This window comes from Danio rerio, chromosome 2, assembly GCF_052040795.2.
Source record: "Danio rerio strain M-AB ecotype USA chromosome 2, GRCz13ab, whole genome shotgun sequence".
Classification (NCBI taxonomy): domain Eukaryota; kingdom Metazoa; phylum Chordata; class Actinopteri; order Cypriniformes; family Danionidae; genus Danio; species Danio rerio.
The window spans coordinates 62119177-62138317 of NC_141022.1; the positions used below are offsets into that span (position 1 = coordinate 62119177).

The window sequence follows — 19141 nt, forward strand, 5'->3', positions numbered from 1 at the left end:
TGTCTTTGTTACTAATGCACAAATAGGCTCATGTGTGAATATATATATATATATATATATATATATATATATATATATATATATATATATATATATATATATATATATATATCCCATGTGTTTGCATCAAAATCTCATGTATATGATAAGAATTCAAATCAATTCTCAATCTATTTATATTTTCACCTCATTACCTATTTAACAGTTAAAAGATATAAGAAAAAATATATAGATGTCCATTTGTTTTCCATTATGTTCCGTTTACATTTTTATTCATCTGTTTTGTGTGTAATACTATAGTTCGAGAATCTTAATATTAAGTGTATATTTAATTTATTTACAATTTATCATAGTGAATACTACTGCATCAAACTAATGATCCTAAAATGACAATAATAATTGTACATATGTAAGACTATTATTGGACATAGTGCTACAGTTTGAGCATCTAAATGTTGTCCTCATTTTTTATTTATGTACATATTAGTAATGGTGTTAGTTTGAGCACCTATAAATGATTTCATTAGCATATTAACTTTTTTCTTAACATCCTGTTTATATGAATTGAGCTTGCTCCCGGCCAGGTTTGAGCTAGCGGAACTGTTGCTATGACAACAACTCTCAGATCAGTTTTGAAGAACGAAACAATCCTGTATCGTGTCAAATCATCAATAACCAAATCCAGCTAACTGAGTAATCCAGGTACCGAGAACGGACCCCTGAACCCAGAAAAACATGACAGAAAAGTCTTTACATCAGAAACTCATCAGTTTATTGTCACTCGCAAAACGAGGCTCCCATATTAAATAATTCATACAAACAAAAACAGTGGAAAACAGCATTTCATAGCACACATTTAATATGTTCAGTGAAAAATGTATATAGAAATTAAATGCATTTTATGCAAACGCTAATATAAAATATGAATAACTAAACAAACAATTGGCCAACTACCTTAAAAAAAGAAAATAAAGTGAATATTTACAATAAAGTTCCATTAGGTCATATTAGTTAATGTATTTACTAGAGATAAATCCTCCAAAATTAAAATTATGTTCTTATTTACTCATTTTTATTAGTTTTTTTCAATGTTAAAACCTGTATTCATACCTTTTCCTCATTATGGTGGTCAATGTTTACTGGCTTCTCCCATTTTTCAGCACATCTGTTATGATAAAACAGGTTTATAATCATTTGAGGATGAATAAAAGATGAGTAAACTTTAATTTTTGGTTGAACTACCCCATCATTAATTAACAATCCGTTTATGGCATTTAATATTCATAGACTATAGGTCTGTGGACTGCATGATTCTGATTGGCTGATGAGTCCCTCAGAAGGCTCGTCAGCCAATCAGAATCAAGCAATCAACACCTTTGTATTATAACTAATGACAACTAATGAAAGCTTATTGTAAAGTGTTGCGGAAATGCATTTTATGACCGCTAACAGATAAAAAACAAACCTAAAAGCAATCAACAGGCCATCTACTCAAACTGAAGGCAGTATTGTCAAATGTAAAGCAGTATTACTCGTATATCATGTACAGCTGATGTGAGCAAATGTAACAGACGCTTGATCTGTGCTGGTTCATCATTCATCAAGAAATGATTCTACATCGACTCTGAAGTTTTCAAATGCATCGCAATTCTGTATTTAATCGATTCTGTGCTTATTTTTACATACAAATGGCACTGTATGCTTTATAATCAGCCCCACAGCTCTAAAAGGTAGGTCTAGAGCGCCACCTATTGTTCTGAGCTATATTTTTGGTTACAAACTGGTCTAGCTCTGCTGTTAAAATCTGGCTTAGAGAGCTACTACTGTAAAAAAAAAAAGGGTCTAGAGCACCATCTGCTATTAAAATTCATCTTAAAGCGCCATTTGGTATTCAAAAAAAACGTTTAGAGCACTATCTGCTGTTACAAATTTTCCTAGAGCACCATTTGCTGTTAAAGACTAGCATACAGTGACATCTTCTGTAAAAGAAAATGGTCCAAGAGTGCCACCTGTTGCTAAAAACCAGTTTATAGCGTCATCTGCTGTTTAAAAACTAGCCATGAGCGGCATTTGCTGTTTAATATCAAGCCTAGAGCGCTACCTGCTGTTTAAAACCAGCTTACAGCAGCATCAGCTGTTTAAAAACTAGCCTAGAGCGCCACCTACTGTTCAAAACCTATACAGAGGTGCATCTGATGTTAAAAAAGATCTAGAGCTGCATCTGATGTTAAAATTCGCTTTAGAGCGCCATTTGGTATAAAACACTGTTTAGAGCACTATCTGCTGTTAAATTCTGCTTTTTAAAATAGCATACAGTGACTTTTGCTGTGAAAAAAATAGTCCTAGAGTGCCATCTGGTGTAACAAAAACAAAACAAATGAACATCTTAGAGCTCCATCTGCTGTTACAAATTGTCCTAGAGCACCATTTGCTGTTAGAAACTAGGTTATAGTGCCATCTGCTGTTAAAAAAAAACAGCCTAGAGTGCCATCTGCTAGTAAAAATATCAGCCCAGAGCGCCATCTGCTGCAAAAAAAAAGCATATAGCGCCATCTGCTAGTAAAAATATCAGCCTAGAGCGCCATCTGCTGTAAAAAAAAAAAAAAGCATATAGTGCCATCTGCTGTTAGAAACTAGGTTAAAGCGCCCTCTTCTGTTAAAAAACAGCCTAGAGCGCCATCTGCTGGTAAAAATATCAGCCTAGAGCGCAATCTGCTGTAAAAAAAAAGGCATATAGTGCCATCTGCTAGTAAAAATATCAGCCTAGAGCGCCATCTGCTGTAAAAAAAAAAAAAAGCATATAGCGCCATCTGCTGTTAGAAACTAGGTTAAAGCGCCCTCTTCCTCTAAAAAACAGCCTAGAGCGCCAACTGCTAGTAAAAAACTAGCTTAGAGCGCCATCTGCTGTTAGAAACTAGGTTAAAGCGCCATCTGCTGTTAAAAAAACAGCCTAGAGCGCCATCTGCTGATAAAAATATCAGCCTAGAGCGCCATCTGCTGTAAAAAAAAAGCATATAGTGCCATCTGCTAGTAAAAATATCAGCCTAGAGCACCATCTGCTGTAAAAAAAAAAGCATATAGTGCCATCTGCTGTTAGAAACTAGGGTAAAGCGCCCTCTTCTGTTAAAAAACAGCCTAGAGAGCCATCTGCTGGTAAAAATATCAGCCTAGAGCGCAATCTGCTGTAAAAAAAAAGGCATATAGCGCCATCTGCTGTTAGAAACTAGGTTAAAGCGCCCTCTTCCTCTAAAAAAACAGCCTAGAGCACCATCTGCTGTAAAAAAAAAAGCATATAGTGCCATCTGCTGTTAGAAACTAGGGTAAAGCGCCCTCTTCTGTTAAAAAACAGCCTAGAGAGCCATCTGCTGGTAAAAATATCAGCCTAGAGCGCAATCTGCTGTAAAAAAAAAGGCATATAGCGCCATCTGCTGTTAGAAACTAGGTTAAAGCGCCCTCTTCCTCTAAAAAAACAGCCTAGAGCACCATCTGCTGGTAAAAAAACTAGCTTATAGCACCATCTGCTGTTAGAAACTTGGCTGAATCACCATCTGCTGTTAAAGATCAGCACCATTATCTGTTAAAAATCAACCTAGAGCGTCAGCGCCAAGCCTGGAGTGCCATAAAAACACCCCTAAGCACCATCTGCTGTTAAAAAACAAGCCTAGAGTGCCATATGCTGGTAAAAAACAACCCAGAGAGCCATCTGCTGTTAAAAACTACTCTAGAGCGCCATCTGCGATTTAAAAACAAGCCTAGAGCATGATCAACTGATTAACACAAGCCTAGAGCGCCATCTGCGATTTAAAAACAAGCCTAGAGCAGAATCAGCTGATAAAAACAAGCCTAGAGCGCCATCTGCTGTTCAAAACTAAGCTCAGAATCATTTCAAGTTAGAATCGCAATGCATTAAATTGAACCATGAATCGAAATGTATGTATTATTTTACAGCCACAGCTCTATTCCAGTAAGATCACCAGTACACATAGGCCTCTTCCTCCGTGTGGCTGCGCTGGTGAAGCTTCAGCGAGTTCAGATGAGAGTAGGATTTTCCGCACTCTTCGCAGCTGTAGGGTTTTTCTCCGGTGTGCGAGCGCTGATGCGAGATCAGATGAGAGTTGCAGTAAAAGCGTTTTCCGCACTGAGGACAGTTGTATGGTCGCTCCCCGGTGTGGATCCGCTGGTGGATCTTCAGGTAAAATCTCGTGGTGAACGTTTTTCCGCATTGAGGACATCGTGAGCTTCTCTCCGGGTTTGCTTCTCTGTGATCGGAGACTGACGGAAGCATGTGGTTTAATCCTCGCTGGGAGATTTCAGCAATTCTGAACGCTTCCTCGATATTGTTGTGTTGTGCGTTGAGATCGTGCCGCTGGTTTGGCGAAACACCGGCGGCGAATCGATCACCGGTTTCCAGAGGAGATGTGTTTAAACTCTGGGTTTCGGAGTTGACGATGTATTCCTCTGACACGGGAGAATTCCACATCCCACTGGGCTTCATTTTATTTGACAGGAGGAAATCATTACCTGAGGATTTGTGTGGAGAGAATTGAGAGATAATGAAGCAAAGGGTCAGTTCACACAAAAATTACATTTACTCGCACTCAAGTGGTTCTAAAGCTGTACGAGTTTCTTTTTTTCTGTTGAACACAAAGAGAAGAAATTTTGAAGAATGTTGTAAACTGGTAGCTGCTCAGCATCACTTTAGTTGACAGGATAAAATCCTTACCTGAGAATTTGGAGTAAAGAATTGAGAGTTAATAATAATAATAAAGACGCGACCACAGCCATTTTGTGCCAGACCGCACACCATACACCAGCTAATTGGTGGAGAGGAGGTCGAGTGATAAAGCCAATTATGATATAGGCAGGGTTAAGAGGCCATGACGGGCCGAGGCCAGTGGGCAAATTTGGCCAGGATGCCAGGATGAAACCCCAACTCTTTTTGGAAGGACATCCTGGGATTTTTAACAACCTCGGTTTAACGTCTCATCCGAAAGACGGCACTCACTGAGCAGTATAGAGTCCCCTTCACTATACTGGAGCATTAGGACCCACACAGACTGCAGGTTAAGCTTCTTAATGAAGGTTAAAGGGTCAGTTGACCTAAAATGAGAACGTACTCGTCATTTACTTGCACTCAAGTGGTTATAAAGTTTCTTTTTTTTCCTGTTGAACACAAAGGAAGATATTTTGAAGAATGTTGGAAACTGGTTGCTACTGATGATGACATCAATGGTAAGAAAACAAATACTATGGGAATTAATGACTATTGGTTTCAAACATTATTCAAAATATATTTTGTATTGATGGAGTGCCTTACAGATTATTCTGCTCTTTAAAACCAATGCAACAGAGTTGACCAGAACCAAAGAGCATAGAATCACCAAGAGGCGACACTCTTGTGTAATTTGGGAAAGAGCCACTAGATGGCGTGGTGGCCATGTTGGAATGAAAACTCCAATAGAGCAGCAGCATATTATAAGTGTGTAAAATAAACTATTAAAAGTGCTGATGATTGTGATGGTAAGTGTTGTATTGTCGTCTTTCAGGTTGTATCTCAGCTTTAATGCGCTTTTTAAATAAATAAATAAAAAACAAAGCAGCTGATCGCCATCGCAACAGCAATAAGACCCAATGGCCAGCCGATCGCTTTCACTCCAAAATGGCGGAATCCGGGGCTGTTGCTGGGCGCTGCTGTTGCAGTGGAACATTCTATTGAGTGTCGCCTCTTGGTGATTCCAAGCTCTTTGCCAGAACGCAGACAAACACACTAAATGTATTTTTAAATATTAAAACCAATTATTAATAAAAAAGTGTTTCATGCAAAATGTTTTTTTTCCTTTTTTAGCACAAAAAGTTAAATTAGACTTAATTATTTGATGATAATTAAAGCTGAATGTATAATTCAGCAGGCAAAGATTTTTACTTAAGTTAAAGGGTCACGAAACACCAGAGCACATGTGTTGAGCTGTTGACAGTCGTATATGTGTCCCACACTGCTAAAAACACTATTAGGACACAGATATCTCACTAACAAGTGTAAATTGGTTGTTTTTGCGTTATTTCGAGCAAATTCGTACTTCCGGTTTAAAACGAATTTTTGAAGCTGCGTCACGGTCATGAGATCCGAGCGTGTATTCCAGCGTGTAGACTGGACGTCTGTACCTGGGAGTGCCTTATTACGTCTCTGAGTGTGCTGCATTAATGCATGAGTAAGACTTTGTTCAAACCAATCAGCGCGCTCTATTGTGCAACTTCATTAATATTCATTGATGTTACAGCGTTCAGACGACAGAGACGCCACGTTGTGTTGGTAAAACAAGCGTGAAGTGTTGCTTTTATAGTTTGCTGCAGTGAAGTTTTGTTTTCATTTTCTCTCTGTGAGAGCTCAGCTGGAGTCACGTGTGGATTACAGTGTACGCAACGCTCGACAACAATACGTGTCTAAGAAAAATTGTTTACCCGAGAGCTTTACTCATCTGGAAATGGTGAGATCCGGATTCGCTGCTCGTCTCTTCTTAATAAAGACACGGCTCCAGTTGCTGGTGATTGTCCTGTCTCTACAGATTTGGTAAGTGAGCGACCAGTGCTCTTTGTTTATTCAGATGGCAAAGTTAGTTCGTATCGAACTAACTATTACACTGAGTGTAAACATGTTAGCACCACAATCAAACTTACCGTCGTGGAGGATTTTCACCGCATTTTGTGACCGGAATAACACAAGCGGCTTTCTGACACTACATGCCGAATGCATCTAAGTTACAGAGAAATGCGAAGGTTTTTATTCTCTTTCGCCGTGCGGTAACAAAGATTGCATGAAAAATACACGCTTACAGTAGTTCCTCGAATTAAATATCTCGTTTGTCACAAGGGGTACGAATGAAATTCCTGAATGAAAGAGCCAAACTGCAGTTAAAGTCCACCATTTAATAATTTGGCAAATAATTCGATTACTGATGTCCATGTAAACACAGTCAGTCTTTCTCCCCTGTGTGTGTGTTTTGACTCGTGTGCCCAAATCGACACTCCCATTTTTATGCAAATTTTACAGACCATCCCTCTTTTGCACCTCCGACACTCCCCCTAAACAGAGCTGGACACGCCCACTTTCCTGACTTTTTCCAAAGTAGAGGTGTGAAAACACCCTGCTGAAACAAGAAGTTTCATGGCCCTTTAATATTTCATATCAAAATGTCCCTAAATACACATACAAACATGATTTTTAGAGATAGCTTGATAAAATTTGTGTTATTATTATTAGAAAAAAAACTTTTTTTTGCAGATAGAAAATGTAGCTGCAATTCTAGAATCAGCCACAAATAACTGAATGGCTTAAAGTGGCCGGATTAGTTGATCTAGTACTGATATAAAGCCTAATCTCTCACCTTCCCCAGCTGCTCCAGTGCCAAAACTGTCGTGATCTTCCACCTCGGGACCCAACGGGCAAAGAGCAGGAGAAACTGCGATAAAAACAACGAGTGGAAATATTTCAATATTAGCATGACTGAGAACAGACTCAGAGCTGGGAGGATTACTTATGAACTGTAATCAGTTCCTGTTTACAAATCACATTACAAAACATGCAGTCAGTGGTATAATACTTTCAGATTATATTTAGATTAATTTTGAGCTAACCTTAGAGGTCTCGTATATTGAAGTGGAATAATCTAAGCATTTGCTAGAGTATTGCTATGCAGTTGCTAGGGTTTTCTGGATCTCTTAGATTACAAATTCATGCTAAAGTAATCTGACTACTTTTAGACTATATTTAGATAACTTTTGAGGTAACCTTTGCTTGATGATTCATATATTGACGTAGAATAATCTAAGCATTTGTTAAGAGTGTTGCTATGCAGTTGCTAGGGTTTTCTGTATGGTTGCTAGAGTGTTCTGGGTGGTTGCTAGGGTGTTATTGATTACAAATTACGTCACAAAATATGTAGTTGGTAATAAAATACCTCTGAGATGATACATTTATGCTAATGTAATCTGACTATTTTTGGATTACATTTGGATTACTTTTGAGCTACCCTTTAATTGAAGTTTCATATATTGAAGTAGGAAAATCTTGGCATTTGTTAAGAGTGTTGCTATGCAGCTGCCAGGGATTTCTGGGTGGTTGAAAAGTGGTTTCTATGGTGTTACGTATTACAAATTACATAAAATATGTAGTCAATTACAATATATCTCTTAGATTACACATTTATGCTTATGTAATCGGTTTACCTTTGGATTACATTTAGATTACTTTTGAGGTAACCTTTATTTGAGGTCTCATATACTTAAGTAGGATTATTTTAGCATTTGCTAGGTTGTTGCTAGGGTTTTCGCAACCCAGGCTCACTGTGGAAACGTAGCTCCACGGACGTTTCTGGAGACCGCAAAATACATCCCGGGAGGTACGTATTTGTGAAGTTTTTGTTTTCGTGAATCCGAGAGAGGCCGCTGAGCCACGCTTTTTCGCGTCTGGAACGCCTCTCTGGAGTGCGCACCTTTCGCACCTGCTCTGTTCTTGCGCGAAAAGACGCCGGAGGCCGCTGTCGAGCGACCGTCTGTGCGACTGACTGAATGATCGACAAGGTGGCCGGCCAATCGGGTGTAATTAGGGTGCTACTAATTACAAATTACATCACAAAATATGCAGTCGGTTATAAAATATCTCTTATATTACACATTTATTCTAATGTAATCTGACTACTTTTGGATTACTTTTGGATTACTTTTGAGCTAATCCTTATTTGATGTCACTTGTATGTTGAAGCAGGATTCTCTTGAACTATTTTGACAGATAACTGACACAATATCTTCATTAATTTAAAAGCAACAAGAGCCTCAACAAATTCTTTTTAAAGTGCAGTGATGGACAAAACACATACAGTTTTGCTCCTATCAAGTAAATAAACGAGTAATACATAAAATCTGTAATCTAAAACGTTGTTTACTCTAATTAAATGTACTAGATTACATTTGATCTATTACTTTTTAGCTTTAAATATGAATGCACATAAATATTATCATTATATCATAATTTCTAATAATGTTTAGTGTTATTTACTCGGGCCGCCGTCCCACTGTTCGTCCTCCATGTGTTCTTCTTTGATCCGAACAGATTTGATTCCATCTTCTTGCTTTTGGGGGAAAAAAATAAAGTTACTGTAAGAAACACAGCACCGGTCAATGATTTTAGAATAGCAATATTTAATGTTTTTTTAAAGGAGTCTCTTCAGCTCAACAAACCATCATTTATCTGATCCAAAATATAGCAAAAACTACATAAAAGTCAATTGTTTTTGCTTTTTAAAATAGCTGTTTTCTATTTAACATATTTTTATTAAATTTAATAATAGTATTCAGTCACGAGATCCTCCAGAAATCAGTATAATACACATTTGATCACATATAATCATCTCCAGAGTTATTTAATTAACACGTGATCCTCCAGAAATCAGTATAATATGCGGATTTATTGTTCGAGAATCATTCAATATTATCATCATCAATTATCAACAGTTGTGTCATTATGTTCAGGATTCTTTGATGAAGAAAGATCAGCATTCATCTTAAGTTCATTTGTGTGTTATTCTCATATCAGCAGCTTTGGTCCATGTCAACGCTTGTGCTAAATATTCAATATATAATTTACAATCAATACTGTTTCTTAATCATTTATTGTAAAAAAAAGTGCAAATCACAACAACACTGATAAAGTAATTTAAGTGGTTTCAGCATGTATCGTAAATAAAAACCTTTAACATTTTATGCTATTCAAAAGCTTGAAGTCAGTATTGTTTAGAATATTAATAGAAAATAATATTTTTTATGCAACACGGATGCTTTCAATTGTTCAGATGTAATAATAAAGTCTTGTATTATGTCACGTAATTTGTCAAATAAATGCAGTTTTATCTGAACTTACTATTAATTAAAGAAAGCTGAACATTTCATCAATGATATTATGAAATGCATACTAGAATGATGTCTGAAGGACCACAGGGCTGGCGTATTGATGCTAAAATGCAGCTTATAAACAACAGGAATAAATTACTATTAAAAATATATTAAAATGGGCGACACTGTGGCTCAGTGGTTAGTACTGTGGCCTCACAACAAGACGGTCGCTGCTTCGAGTCTTGGCTGGGTCAGTTGTCATGTCTGTGTGGAGTTTGCATGTTCTCCCTATGTTGGCGTGGGTTTCCTCTGGAAGCTCCGGGTTTTCCCACAGTACAAACATATGCGCTATAGGGGAACTGATGCGCTAAATTGGCCGTAGTGTATGAGTGTGTGTGTGAATGAGTGTGTGTGGGTGCTTCCCAGTACTGGGTTGCAGCTGTAAGGACATTCGCTGTGTAAAACACATGCTGGATAAGTTGGTGGTTCATACTGCTGTGGCGACCCCTTATGAATAAAAGGACTAAGCCGAAGGAAAATTATTAAAGTAAAATTGAAAACAGCTGTTTTAAATAGTAAAGATATTTCAGAATGTTACAGTTTTTGCTGTAATTTGTATCCAATGAAGCAGACTTGGTGAGCAAAAGAGACAAAAAATAAAATAAAAATGTTCGAAAAACCTTCACCAGTATATTATTCTGACAAATACATATTCAAAAATGACAATAAAAACCGCTTACATGCTGTGGGAATGTCTGTGCTGAGGGATCATCAACATGTGTATTTGCCTGCGCATCTCCATCAAGATTTTCATTGAGCTTTACAAGGTTGAGGTTTACATCTGATGAGGCATAAAGTGAGGGAAAAAACATGATTATAAAATGGATCAACAGTTTTTTTTTTTATCGTCTCATACTTCAGTTTTTTAAATCTTCTGACCAATCAAATGCTCTCTAGTATCTGACATGCCCCACCCCTTCCTCTCATTGACTTCATTCAAATAAGCCATTAAAAACACCCAGCTCACGTGAATAAAGCTATTTGAAACACCCAAGTTATGCGACCAAAGTGATTTGAAACACTTAGATACGTGACCAAAGCGATTCAAATTCCCCCAGGTCACGTGACTCAAGCTATTTGAAACACCCAAGTCACGTGAGCAAAGTGATTCGAAACACTTCGATACGTGACTAAAGGCTGATTTATACTTCTGCGTCAAATGCCGGCGTATGCTACGGCGCTGACGCACAGCCCTTCGCCGTCGCTGACGTGCACCTCTCAAAAAATGTAACTATACGTCGCAACGACGCGTAGCGTAAGCTCTGTGATTGGTCTGCTTGGTAGCGCTGACGAGTCTGGGCTGGACCGAGAGCCGCGCTAATGGCGCGAGCGATTGTTTACAAGTGTGTAGTCCCATGAAGGAGTTTTGTTTTGTGTTTACCTCATTGTTAAAGTTGTTGCACGTCCGCCGATTCCTGCCTCAAAATGAGCGAGTTTGAGCCACTTGTACATCCCATAAGTGTTCAGGAAAAGCAAAACAGCAGCGAAGAAACTTAACACAGAGACACATTTACACCTCACTGCCAACTAGCGTTTCAGAAGTGTTAATGCAGACCAACAGAGACAGCGCGCAGAAGTATAAATACAAAGCCACGCGCGTTGCATGCGCCGTGGGTCACGCCAATCACTTGATGCAGAAGTATAAATCAGGCTTAAAGCGATTTGAAACAGCCAGGTCATGTGATTAATGCGAGTCGAAACACCCAGGTCACGTGACTAAAGTGTTTTAAAATACCCAGGTCACGTGACTAAAACTAATGAAAAGACCCAGGTCACATGACTAAAGGGATTTGATACACCCAGGTCACATGACTAAAGTGATTAGAAACACCCAGGTCATTTGACTAAAATAAATCGAAACACCCAGGTCACGTGACTTAAGCGATTTAAAACCCCCCAGGTCACGTGACTCAAGCAATTTGAAAAACCCAAGTCATGTGACCGAAGTGATTCGAAACACTTATATACGTGACTAAAGCGATTCGAAAAAGCCAGGTCATGTGATTAATATGAGTCAAAACACCAGGTCACTTGACTAAAGTGTTTCAAAACACCCAGGTCATGTGACTAAAACTAATCTAAACACTCATGTCACATGACTAAAGGGATTTGATACACCCAGGTCACGTGACTAAAGCATTTCGAAACATCTAGGTCACATGACTAAACCAATTTAAAACACCCAGGTCACCTGACTAAAGGATTAGAAACACCCAGGTCATGTGACTAAAACAATTCAAAACACCAGTCACATGACTAAACCGTTTCCAAACACCCAGGTCACATGACTAAAGCTATTTGAAACACGAAGGTCACATGACTAAAGCAATTCGAAACACCAGTCAAGTAACTAAAGCGTTTTGAAACACCCAGGTCACGTGACTAAAGCTATTCGAAACACCCAGATCACATGATTAAAGCGATTCAAAGCATTGGTCATTTCAGAAGCCTTTCGAGACCTGGCGAATTTGCGTTTCATTGACAAGGTCAGAAAAAAACTATCCCATGTAGCCTAGTGAGTAACTGTGCCTGAAAAGTCCAGAGTTTGAATAGGTACAATTAATTCGGACATACTACTCGGCTCGTATACTGTTGTTAGCATCGCTACCAAATAGTATGCGATTTCGAATGCAGCTCATGTCTCCCTCTCTTTGTGTTTCAGTTTAGATTGTCAAACATCAATTTTTTTTTTTTTTAACATTTCAAGGCACTTCGCGGGATACTAAAAATTGGGCGTGGTTACAACTTACGGCTCACGCTATTGGTTCAACCGCAGCGGGGCCTTCCCTACGTCATCAGCGAAAGGAAGTCATTTTAGCGGAAGAGAAAAAGCTATTGTATTATGATTACAAAGACAAACAGCACATCAAACAGCACCACGTTGACTTTAATCATTAAGGTATTCAAGATTACCTCTGTGTACGCTGCTGTTGACCTGTATTCCCACGGAGCGCAGATTGGCTTGGTTCTGGCGGACCGACCGCAGCTCGCTCTCGGTGAACTGGAGCTTCAGCAGCAGACTCTGGACCTCCATCTGCCGGCGGCTCATCTCCTGCTCCACCGCCCGGCTCATCTCCAGCAGCGCGCATTTGGCGAAGCGCTCGATAATCGACGCCAGCTGCGCCTGGATGTCAGCAGATGTGGACATTTTAGTCGTTTAAATGTCGGTGGAGATCGTGTTTTGTCGATGGGAAGTCTGGGTGTTCTCCAGAGAAGCTCCGCGCGGTGTTTTCCTTTCTTTCAGCCGAGCCTGTGAATAGTCGCGCATGCATCAATAGTGTTTACACAAACCAAACAAAACACTTGGCCATTTCCTACTGATGTACGTCACTGCTTGACGGACCAATAACAGACTGCGCTGGGTCTCTTTAGTACCGTAAACACTGCAATTGAAGCGCCTTCAAATACAAAACAATACACAAAATGGACTTGGCTTCAAAATATGAATGAATAACAATTTTCACAATATTCACGCTATTCTTTAATGCGTATGTGCGATTGTTTTAGAACTTTTGATTCAGTTGCCTATGGGAGAAATTACCAGGAATAATAAACAGTTAAAGCTTGTTAAACCAAGTACGTGTGTTCATGATTATACTTAAATATATAATAAAAAATTAAATAATATAATAAGAAAATAAAAGTTTGCAACATCAAGCAGCATAATGAGCTGTTTTATCGTCTAAAAATGAAGGAGACCGGGAGTCTCGCGCCAAAAAGATTCCCGCTTGTTTGTGAAGAATAAGGAGAATGAACTATACTGATGTTACCTAAACAATGATAAAAAATCAACAATGTTTTGAGGCTTGTTTAGGATTAATTAAATGGATACTTACTCTGATCGGCCTTTAATTAAAGAAAGAAAAGAAAAAAAAACACGTCGTGGATAGGTAACTATAACAACAGGAAGACCGTTATTTACCACAGGCTGATTTGCGAGTTATCACAACACAGATTTCCTTGTTGTTATTATGGACATTCTGTGAATGTTTCATCAACTTGCTTGATGAAATCCTAAACATTTTTCTAAACAATGTTGAATTCCGCTTCACATTGTCGCCAAAGCTCATAGATATTTACATTAGATGTCGCCCACGCTGTTGTTGTCTATTGGAAGGAGTGCGTCAGAGCCGCCATTTTAGTACAGGGTAGCGCTGCTTCGAAAAGAATGTGGGATCAAGGTGCAGTGAAGGATATATATCGCTATTTCTTAGCCAGATAATTAAAAAAAAAATGTCTCAAAAATAATATTTGTGAATCTAGAATTTAAATATTTAAAAAATGTTAATAAATAAATGCAAAATATAGCACGCAGTATGGAAAATGTGCAGGTATTTTATTGCAAAACAAAAGGTGGCTGACTTAAGAGTGACAGCAAACTATTCAAAACATCACTTCATTTTTTTTACCGTGTTGTACCCAAATAAATGTCTGTTTCCACAATGTTAGTGGTTGATTTCCGTGAGTTGTTCTGTAAAGAAGTGTCATTAATTTGGCTCTCAAATTTTTGTTCTTTATTAAAAAACACTTTACAAATGTACAAACCCCGTCATTGTCCGTGTACTCCGCCCAATTAAACCTACAGCTTTAATAGTCTTGTTATGATAAAAAAAATATTTAGAGAGAAAAAAACTTTAGAAAAAGCAAGTTTAAGTTGCTATCATTCACACCAGTTGATTAAAAACATGAATTTATAAAGTCCTGTCCACAACAGTGAAAGTGAAAGTAAACAATGAGGAGGCTCATCTCTCATTCTCGCGCTGCAGACGCTATGTTTAACTGTTTTCTCGCTAGTGAAGTGTTCAGTTTTTCCACTTACAAAGTCGTCATGTAAATAGCAAATGCACCATGGCGTGAAGCAACTTTCTTTTGAAGGGAAATTCCCGTTAATGTTACAACTTCTCTTTCCGGAAAATAGCCAGAATGAATTTACCGGTATTTTCAAAAAGGGCCTGTTCACACATTTCCGGTAATTTTCAGGAAAGATCTGTATGTGTAAAAGGGGCTATTGATTGGTTTATTCTCAAAACACACCTATAACTCATTAAGAGAATAAGCTCAACCCTGTTAGACCATGCACCATGGCGCAAAAGCAGATTTTTCCATCCTTAAAGGGTCACGAAACACCAAAACACATGTGTTGAGCTGTTGACAGTGGTATATGTGTCCCACACTGCTAAAAACACTATTAGGACACCTATATTTCACTAAAAAGTGTAAATTGGTTGTTTTTGCGTTATTTCAAGCAAATTCGTACTTCCGGTTTGAAACGAATTTTTGAAGCTGCGTCACGGTCATGACATAATAGCGTGTATTCCAGCGTGCAGACTGGGCGTCTGTGCCAGAGTGAGTCTTATTACGTCTTACAGTGTGCTGCATTAATGCATGAGTAAGGCTTGGTTCAAACCAATCAGCGCGCTCTATTGTGCAACTTCATTAATATTCATTACTGTCACAGTGTTTAGACGACAGAGACGCCACGTTGTGTTGGCAAAACAAGCGTGAAGTGTTGCTTTTATAGTTTGCTGCAGTGAAGTTTTGTTTTCATTTTCTCTCTGTGAGAGCTCAGCTGGAGTCACGTGTGGATTAACAGTGTACGCGACGCTCGACAACAATAACTTACGTGTCTAAGGAGGATTATTGTTTACCTGAGAGCTGTTCTCATCTGCAAACGCTGAGATCCGGATTCGCTTGTAGTCTCCTCTTAATAAAGACGCGGCTCTAGTTGCTGCTGATTGTCCTGTCTCTACAGAACTAAGTTAACTATTGCACCGAGTGTAAACATGTTAGCACCACAACCAAACTTTAACCTCCTGTAGGATTTACCGCATTTAGTGACCGGAATAACACACGCGGCTTTCTGACGCTACCTGCCGTGTGCATCTAAGTTTCCGGGAAATGCTGAGTTTTTTTTCTCTCATTCGCCGTGCAGTATCAAACATTGCATGAAAAATACACGCTTAGAGCAGCTCTTCGAATCAAATATCTCGTTTGTCGCGAGGGACATGAATGAATTCCCTGAATGAAAGAGCCAAACTGCAGTTAAAGTCCACCATTTAATAATTTGGCAAATAATTCGACTACAGATGTCCATGTAAACACAGTCCCTTTCTCCCCTGTGTGTGTGTGTGTTTTGTGTTTGAAACTCAGCGCGCCCAAATAGACACTCCCACACCATGCCTCTTTTCTTCCTCCGACACTCCCCCCTAAACAGAACTGGACACGCCCACTTTTCTGACTTTTTCCAAAGTAGAGGTGTAAAAACACCCTGCTGAAACGAGGGGGTTTCATGGCCCTTTAAAATAGCAAAAGTGAATATATTGGATATATAAGTGGATATATTGTAGGCTACAAAGTAAAAATATTTATTGAAAAATCAGGTTTATTCTATCAAATATTATTTTCCTACCTCATCTGAAGTTAAAACATTTACATTTTGTTGCCTAAAGTTTAATATAAACATAAATGAATAGTCATTTTTACCATTATTACTGCATTTAAAAAGCTCTAAATTACATTTTAAATTTGGCAGAAATGCCTCCAGTAGTTTACAGTCAAAAACAAACCATATTTTATGCAAACACACAATCATAAATCATAAGAATTTTCAAGTGGTCTTCCATATACTATATGGTTTTCCATATACCATTCGCCCACTGTAAAATTGTTATTCTTTTTCAAATATTTCCCATGTTCCAAATTCCAAATAGGAGTAAAAACAGTGACACATACACGCATTCATATAACGAAAACACTAATTTATTAAAAAGGAATGCATATTATCTGGAAGTACACAGAGATTAAAATGCATTGGTCTATACAGATTGTCTTATACGTACATCTGCTGTTTCCTGAGTTGTGCTTTGTACATTTCTTTGAATTGACTTTTATAATGAAGCATGTAATGGTCAGATTACAGTCCCGTAATGATGAAATGGCTTCAAATGAAGTGTAAAGGATCTTTATGCGATTGCTGATTTGTAAACCAACAATTTAATCTACGAGTTTTGTTGTAGGCGACAAAGAAAAAAATATTTATTGAAAAAAACTAAGCTGTATGGGCACCTGAAAATTGTCAGTTTCTCTGAATTCACCGGATTTAGGTTATTAGGTGGTTTCAGGGAAAAGTTTTCCTTAAAGGTCTGATAACAGCACACTGTAAAAAAATCTGTAATTTTACAGTTTATTTCCAGCAGCTGGGATGCCGGGAAAACAAAGTAAAATAGCGAAATTAAATTAAATTAAATTAAATTAAATTCAATTAAATTAAATTACAGAAATGTACTGTAAAATAACAGAGGTTGAATTACAGAAATTTAACAGAAATTAAAATAAAATTTAAGGCAATTTGTGTAATTTTATGTCAGTTATTTTATGTTTTTTTTTCCAGGTACCTCAGCTGCTGTAAATAAACCGTAAAATTACAAATATTTTTTACAGTCTACCTCCAAATGTCTGAGCATTAAAAAAAATTCCCATAAAATTACAAGAAATATTTATAAATATTTTCATTTGTTTTGTTTAAAAAATATTTTATCAAATATTAATTTCTTACCTCTTCTGAAGCATGTTGTTGCCTAAAATTTAATATAAACCTGTCTGAACAGTCACTTTATCCATTATTAATGCATTTTCAAAAATCTCTAAATTACATTTTAAATTTGGAAGAAATGCCTCCAGTAGATTACAGAAAAAAACAAACAGTATTTTATGCAAACACACAATCGTAAATCATAAGAAACTGAGAATTTTCAAGTGGTCTCCATTACATTTTCCATATATACACTGTAAAAAAAATAAAATCTGTTATTTTACGGTTTTTGGCTATAGGGTGCCAGAAAAAAACGTAAAATAACAGCCATTAAATTACAAATAATTACCACAAAATAACAGACGGTAAATTCTTCATTTATTGGGTTTTACAATACTCAGTTGGTTTGAGTTCTCTTCATTTATTCGGCTTTTACTCTGCTCAAATTGCATCATTTACTCAAATGGATTAAGTTCACAGTATTAGTTTTTGAACTTAAATGGTTTGTAGCAATCGGTTCTTCTCAAATGGTTTGAGTTACCTTAACTTATTGGGCTTTACAGTGTAGCATTTAGTCCTCACTGAAAATAATTATCCAAAGACGATTCCTTGAATTTACTAAAATATTTTAAGTTAAGTGGTTGTAAACAATTTCTTTGGGCTGGATTTAAACAAACAAATTAAATTAACATTACTAAATGTAATTTGTTTGATTAAATTCAACACAAATAAATAGTTTGCAACAATTTTGCAGACAACATTTTTTTTTCAGTGTATCTGAGTCTTCATAATGGTCTTAGGGTGCTTTCACACCTACACTTTTGTTTCGGAACGTATCTCGTTTGCCCAGTTAGCGCGGTTCGTTTGGCATATGTGAACAGGGTAATCACGCTCTGTTCCGCGCCAAAGTAATCGCTCCGAGATCGCTTGAATGAGGTGGTCTCGGCTCGATTGAAACGAACCCTGGAGCGTTTTGATTGCAGTGAGAAAGCGATCCGATCCGAGCGCGGTTATATCACAGTGTTTTATGGATATGTAATATGCTTAAGGCTATATGAAGAGAGAATTATGAGTAGAGCGGGAAGTTTCACGAGTCTCTGGATGCCCGCAAACGAGTGATGATCTCCCGGTAATCTCGAGTCTCCCTTTCGGTCCTCAAATAGGCATCGTCGCGCACCCTTCTCACCCCTCCCCACCGCATCTCTCCTCAGACACGTCGCGCGTACGCACTCTGTCAATCACCACCAAACCACCACCTCTCCTGACAGCTTAAGCCTGGTTTATACTTGCGTCAAGTGACCGGCGTAACCCACGGCGCATGCAACGCGCCTAGCTGTGCATTTATACTTCTGCTGCTGTCTCTGTTGGTCGGCATTAACACTTCCGAAGCGCTAGTTAGCAGTGAGGTGTAAATGTTCCTCTGTGTCGAGTTTCTTCGCTGCTGTTTTGCTTTTCCTGAACACTTCCTGAATGTACAAGTGGCTCAAACTCGCTCATTTTGAGGCAAGAACCAGCAGACGTGCAACAACTTTAACTATGAGGTAAACACAAAATAAAACTCTCCATCCGGAGCTCCTTCACGGGACTCCACACTTGTAAACAATCGCTCCATTGGGCTCGTGTCCAGCTCGCGCCATTCGCACGGCTCTCGGTCCCGCCCAGACT

General features: G+C 38.1%; 4 protein-coding genes across 9 annotated transcripts in view; 1 reads left to right on the forward strand and 3 right to left on the reverse strand.

The window, feature by feature from the left end:
• Nucleotides 1-5574, forward strand: part of LOC108179272 (uncharacterized) — a 120759-nt gene extending 115185 nt beyond the window's left edge. For both annotated transcript variants that reach the window (XR_015479189.1, XR_015479188.1), the window contains exon 8: nucleotides 5462-5574. The gene's annotated coding sequence lies outside the window, so the exon portion shown is untranslated. The remainder of the gene's footprint in view (nucleotides 1-5461) is intronic.
• Nucleotides 1-19141, reverse strand: part of lingo3b (leucine rich repeat and Ig domain containing 3b) — a 644601-nt gene that overhangs the window by 327262 nt on the left and 298198 nt on the right. The window lies entirely within an intron of this gene.
• The window catches only part of nectin4b (nectin cell adhesion molecule 4b), a 212759-nt gene that overhangs the window by 57638 nt on the left and 135980 nt on the right, over nucleotides 1-19141 (reverse strand). The gene's annotated exons all lie outside the window — the stretch shown is intronic.
• si:dkeyp-68b7.5 lies at nucleotides 750-13264 on the reverse strand. Of its 4 annotated transcripts, none has more exons than XR_015479182.1 (7): nucleotides 12859-13264; nucleotides 10626-10726; nucleotides 9053-9125; nucleotides 7383-7457; nucleotides 3484-4521; nucleotides 3022-3179; nucleotides 750-2870 (listed from the first exon to the last, which is right to left on the reverse strand). XR_015479182.1 is itself a non-coding variant. In XM_087241759.1 (5 exons), the coding sequence occupies exons 1-5, from the start codon at nucleotides 13091-13093 to the stop codon at nucleotides 3971-3973; spliced, it is 1035 nt and encodes a 344-aa protein (XP_087097885.1). In that variant the 5' UTR covers nucleotides 13094-13264; the 3' UTR covers nucleotides 750-3970. The 4 variants fall into 4 exon arrangements, 1 of the variants encoding a protein (XP_087097885.1); XR_015479183.1 differs by having other exon boundaries at nucleotides 10626-12030; nucleotides 12191-13264; XR_015479181.1 differs by lacking the exon at nucleotides 3022-3179 and having other exon boundaries at nucleotides 750-2962.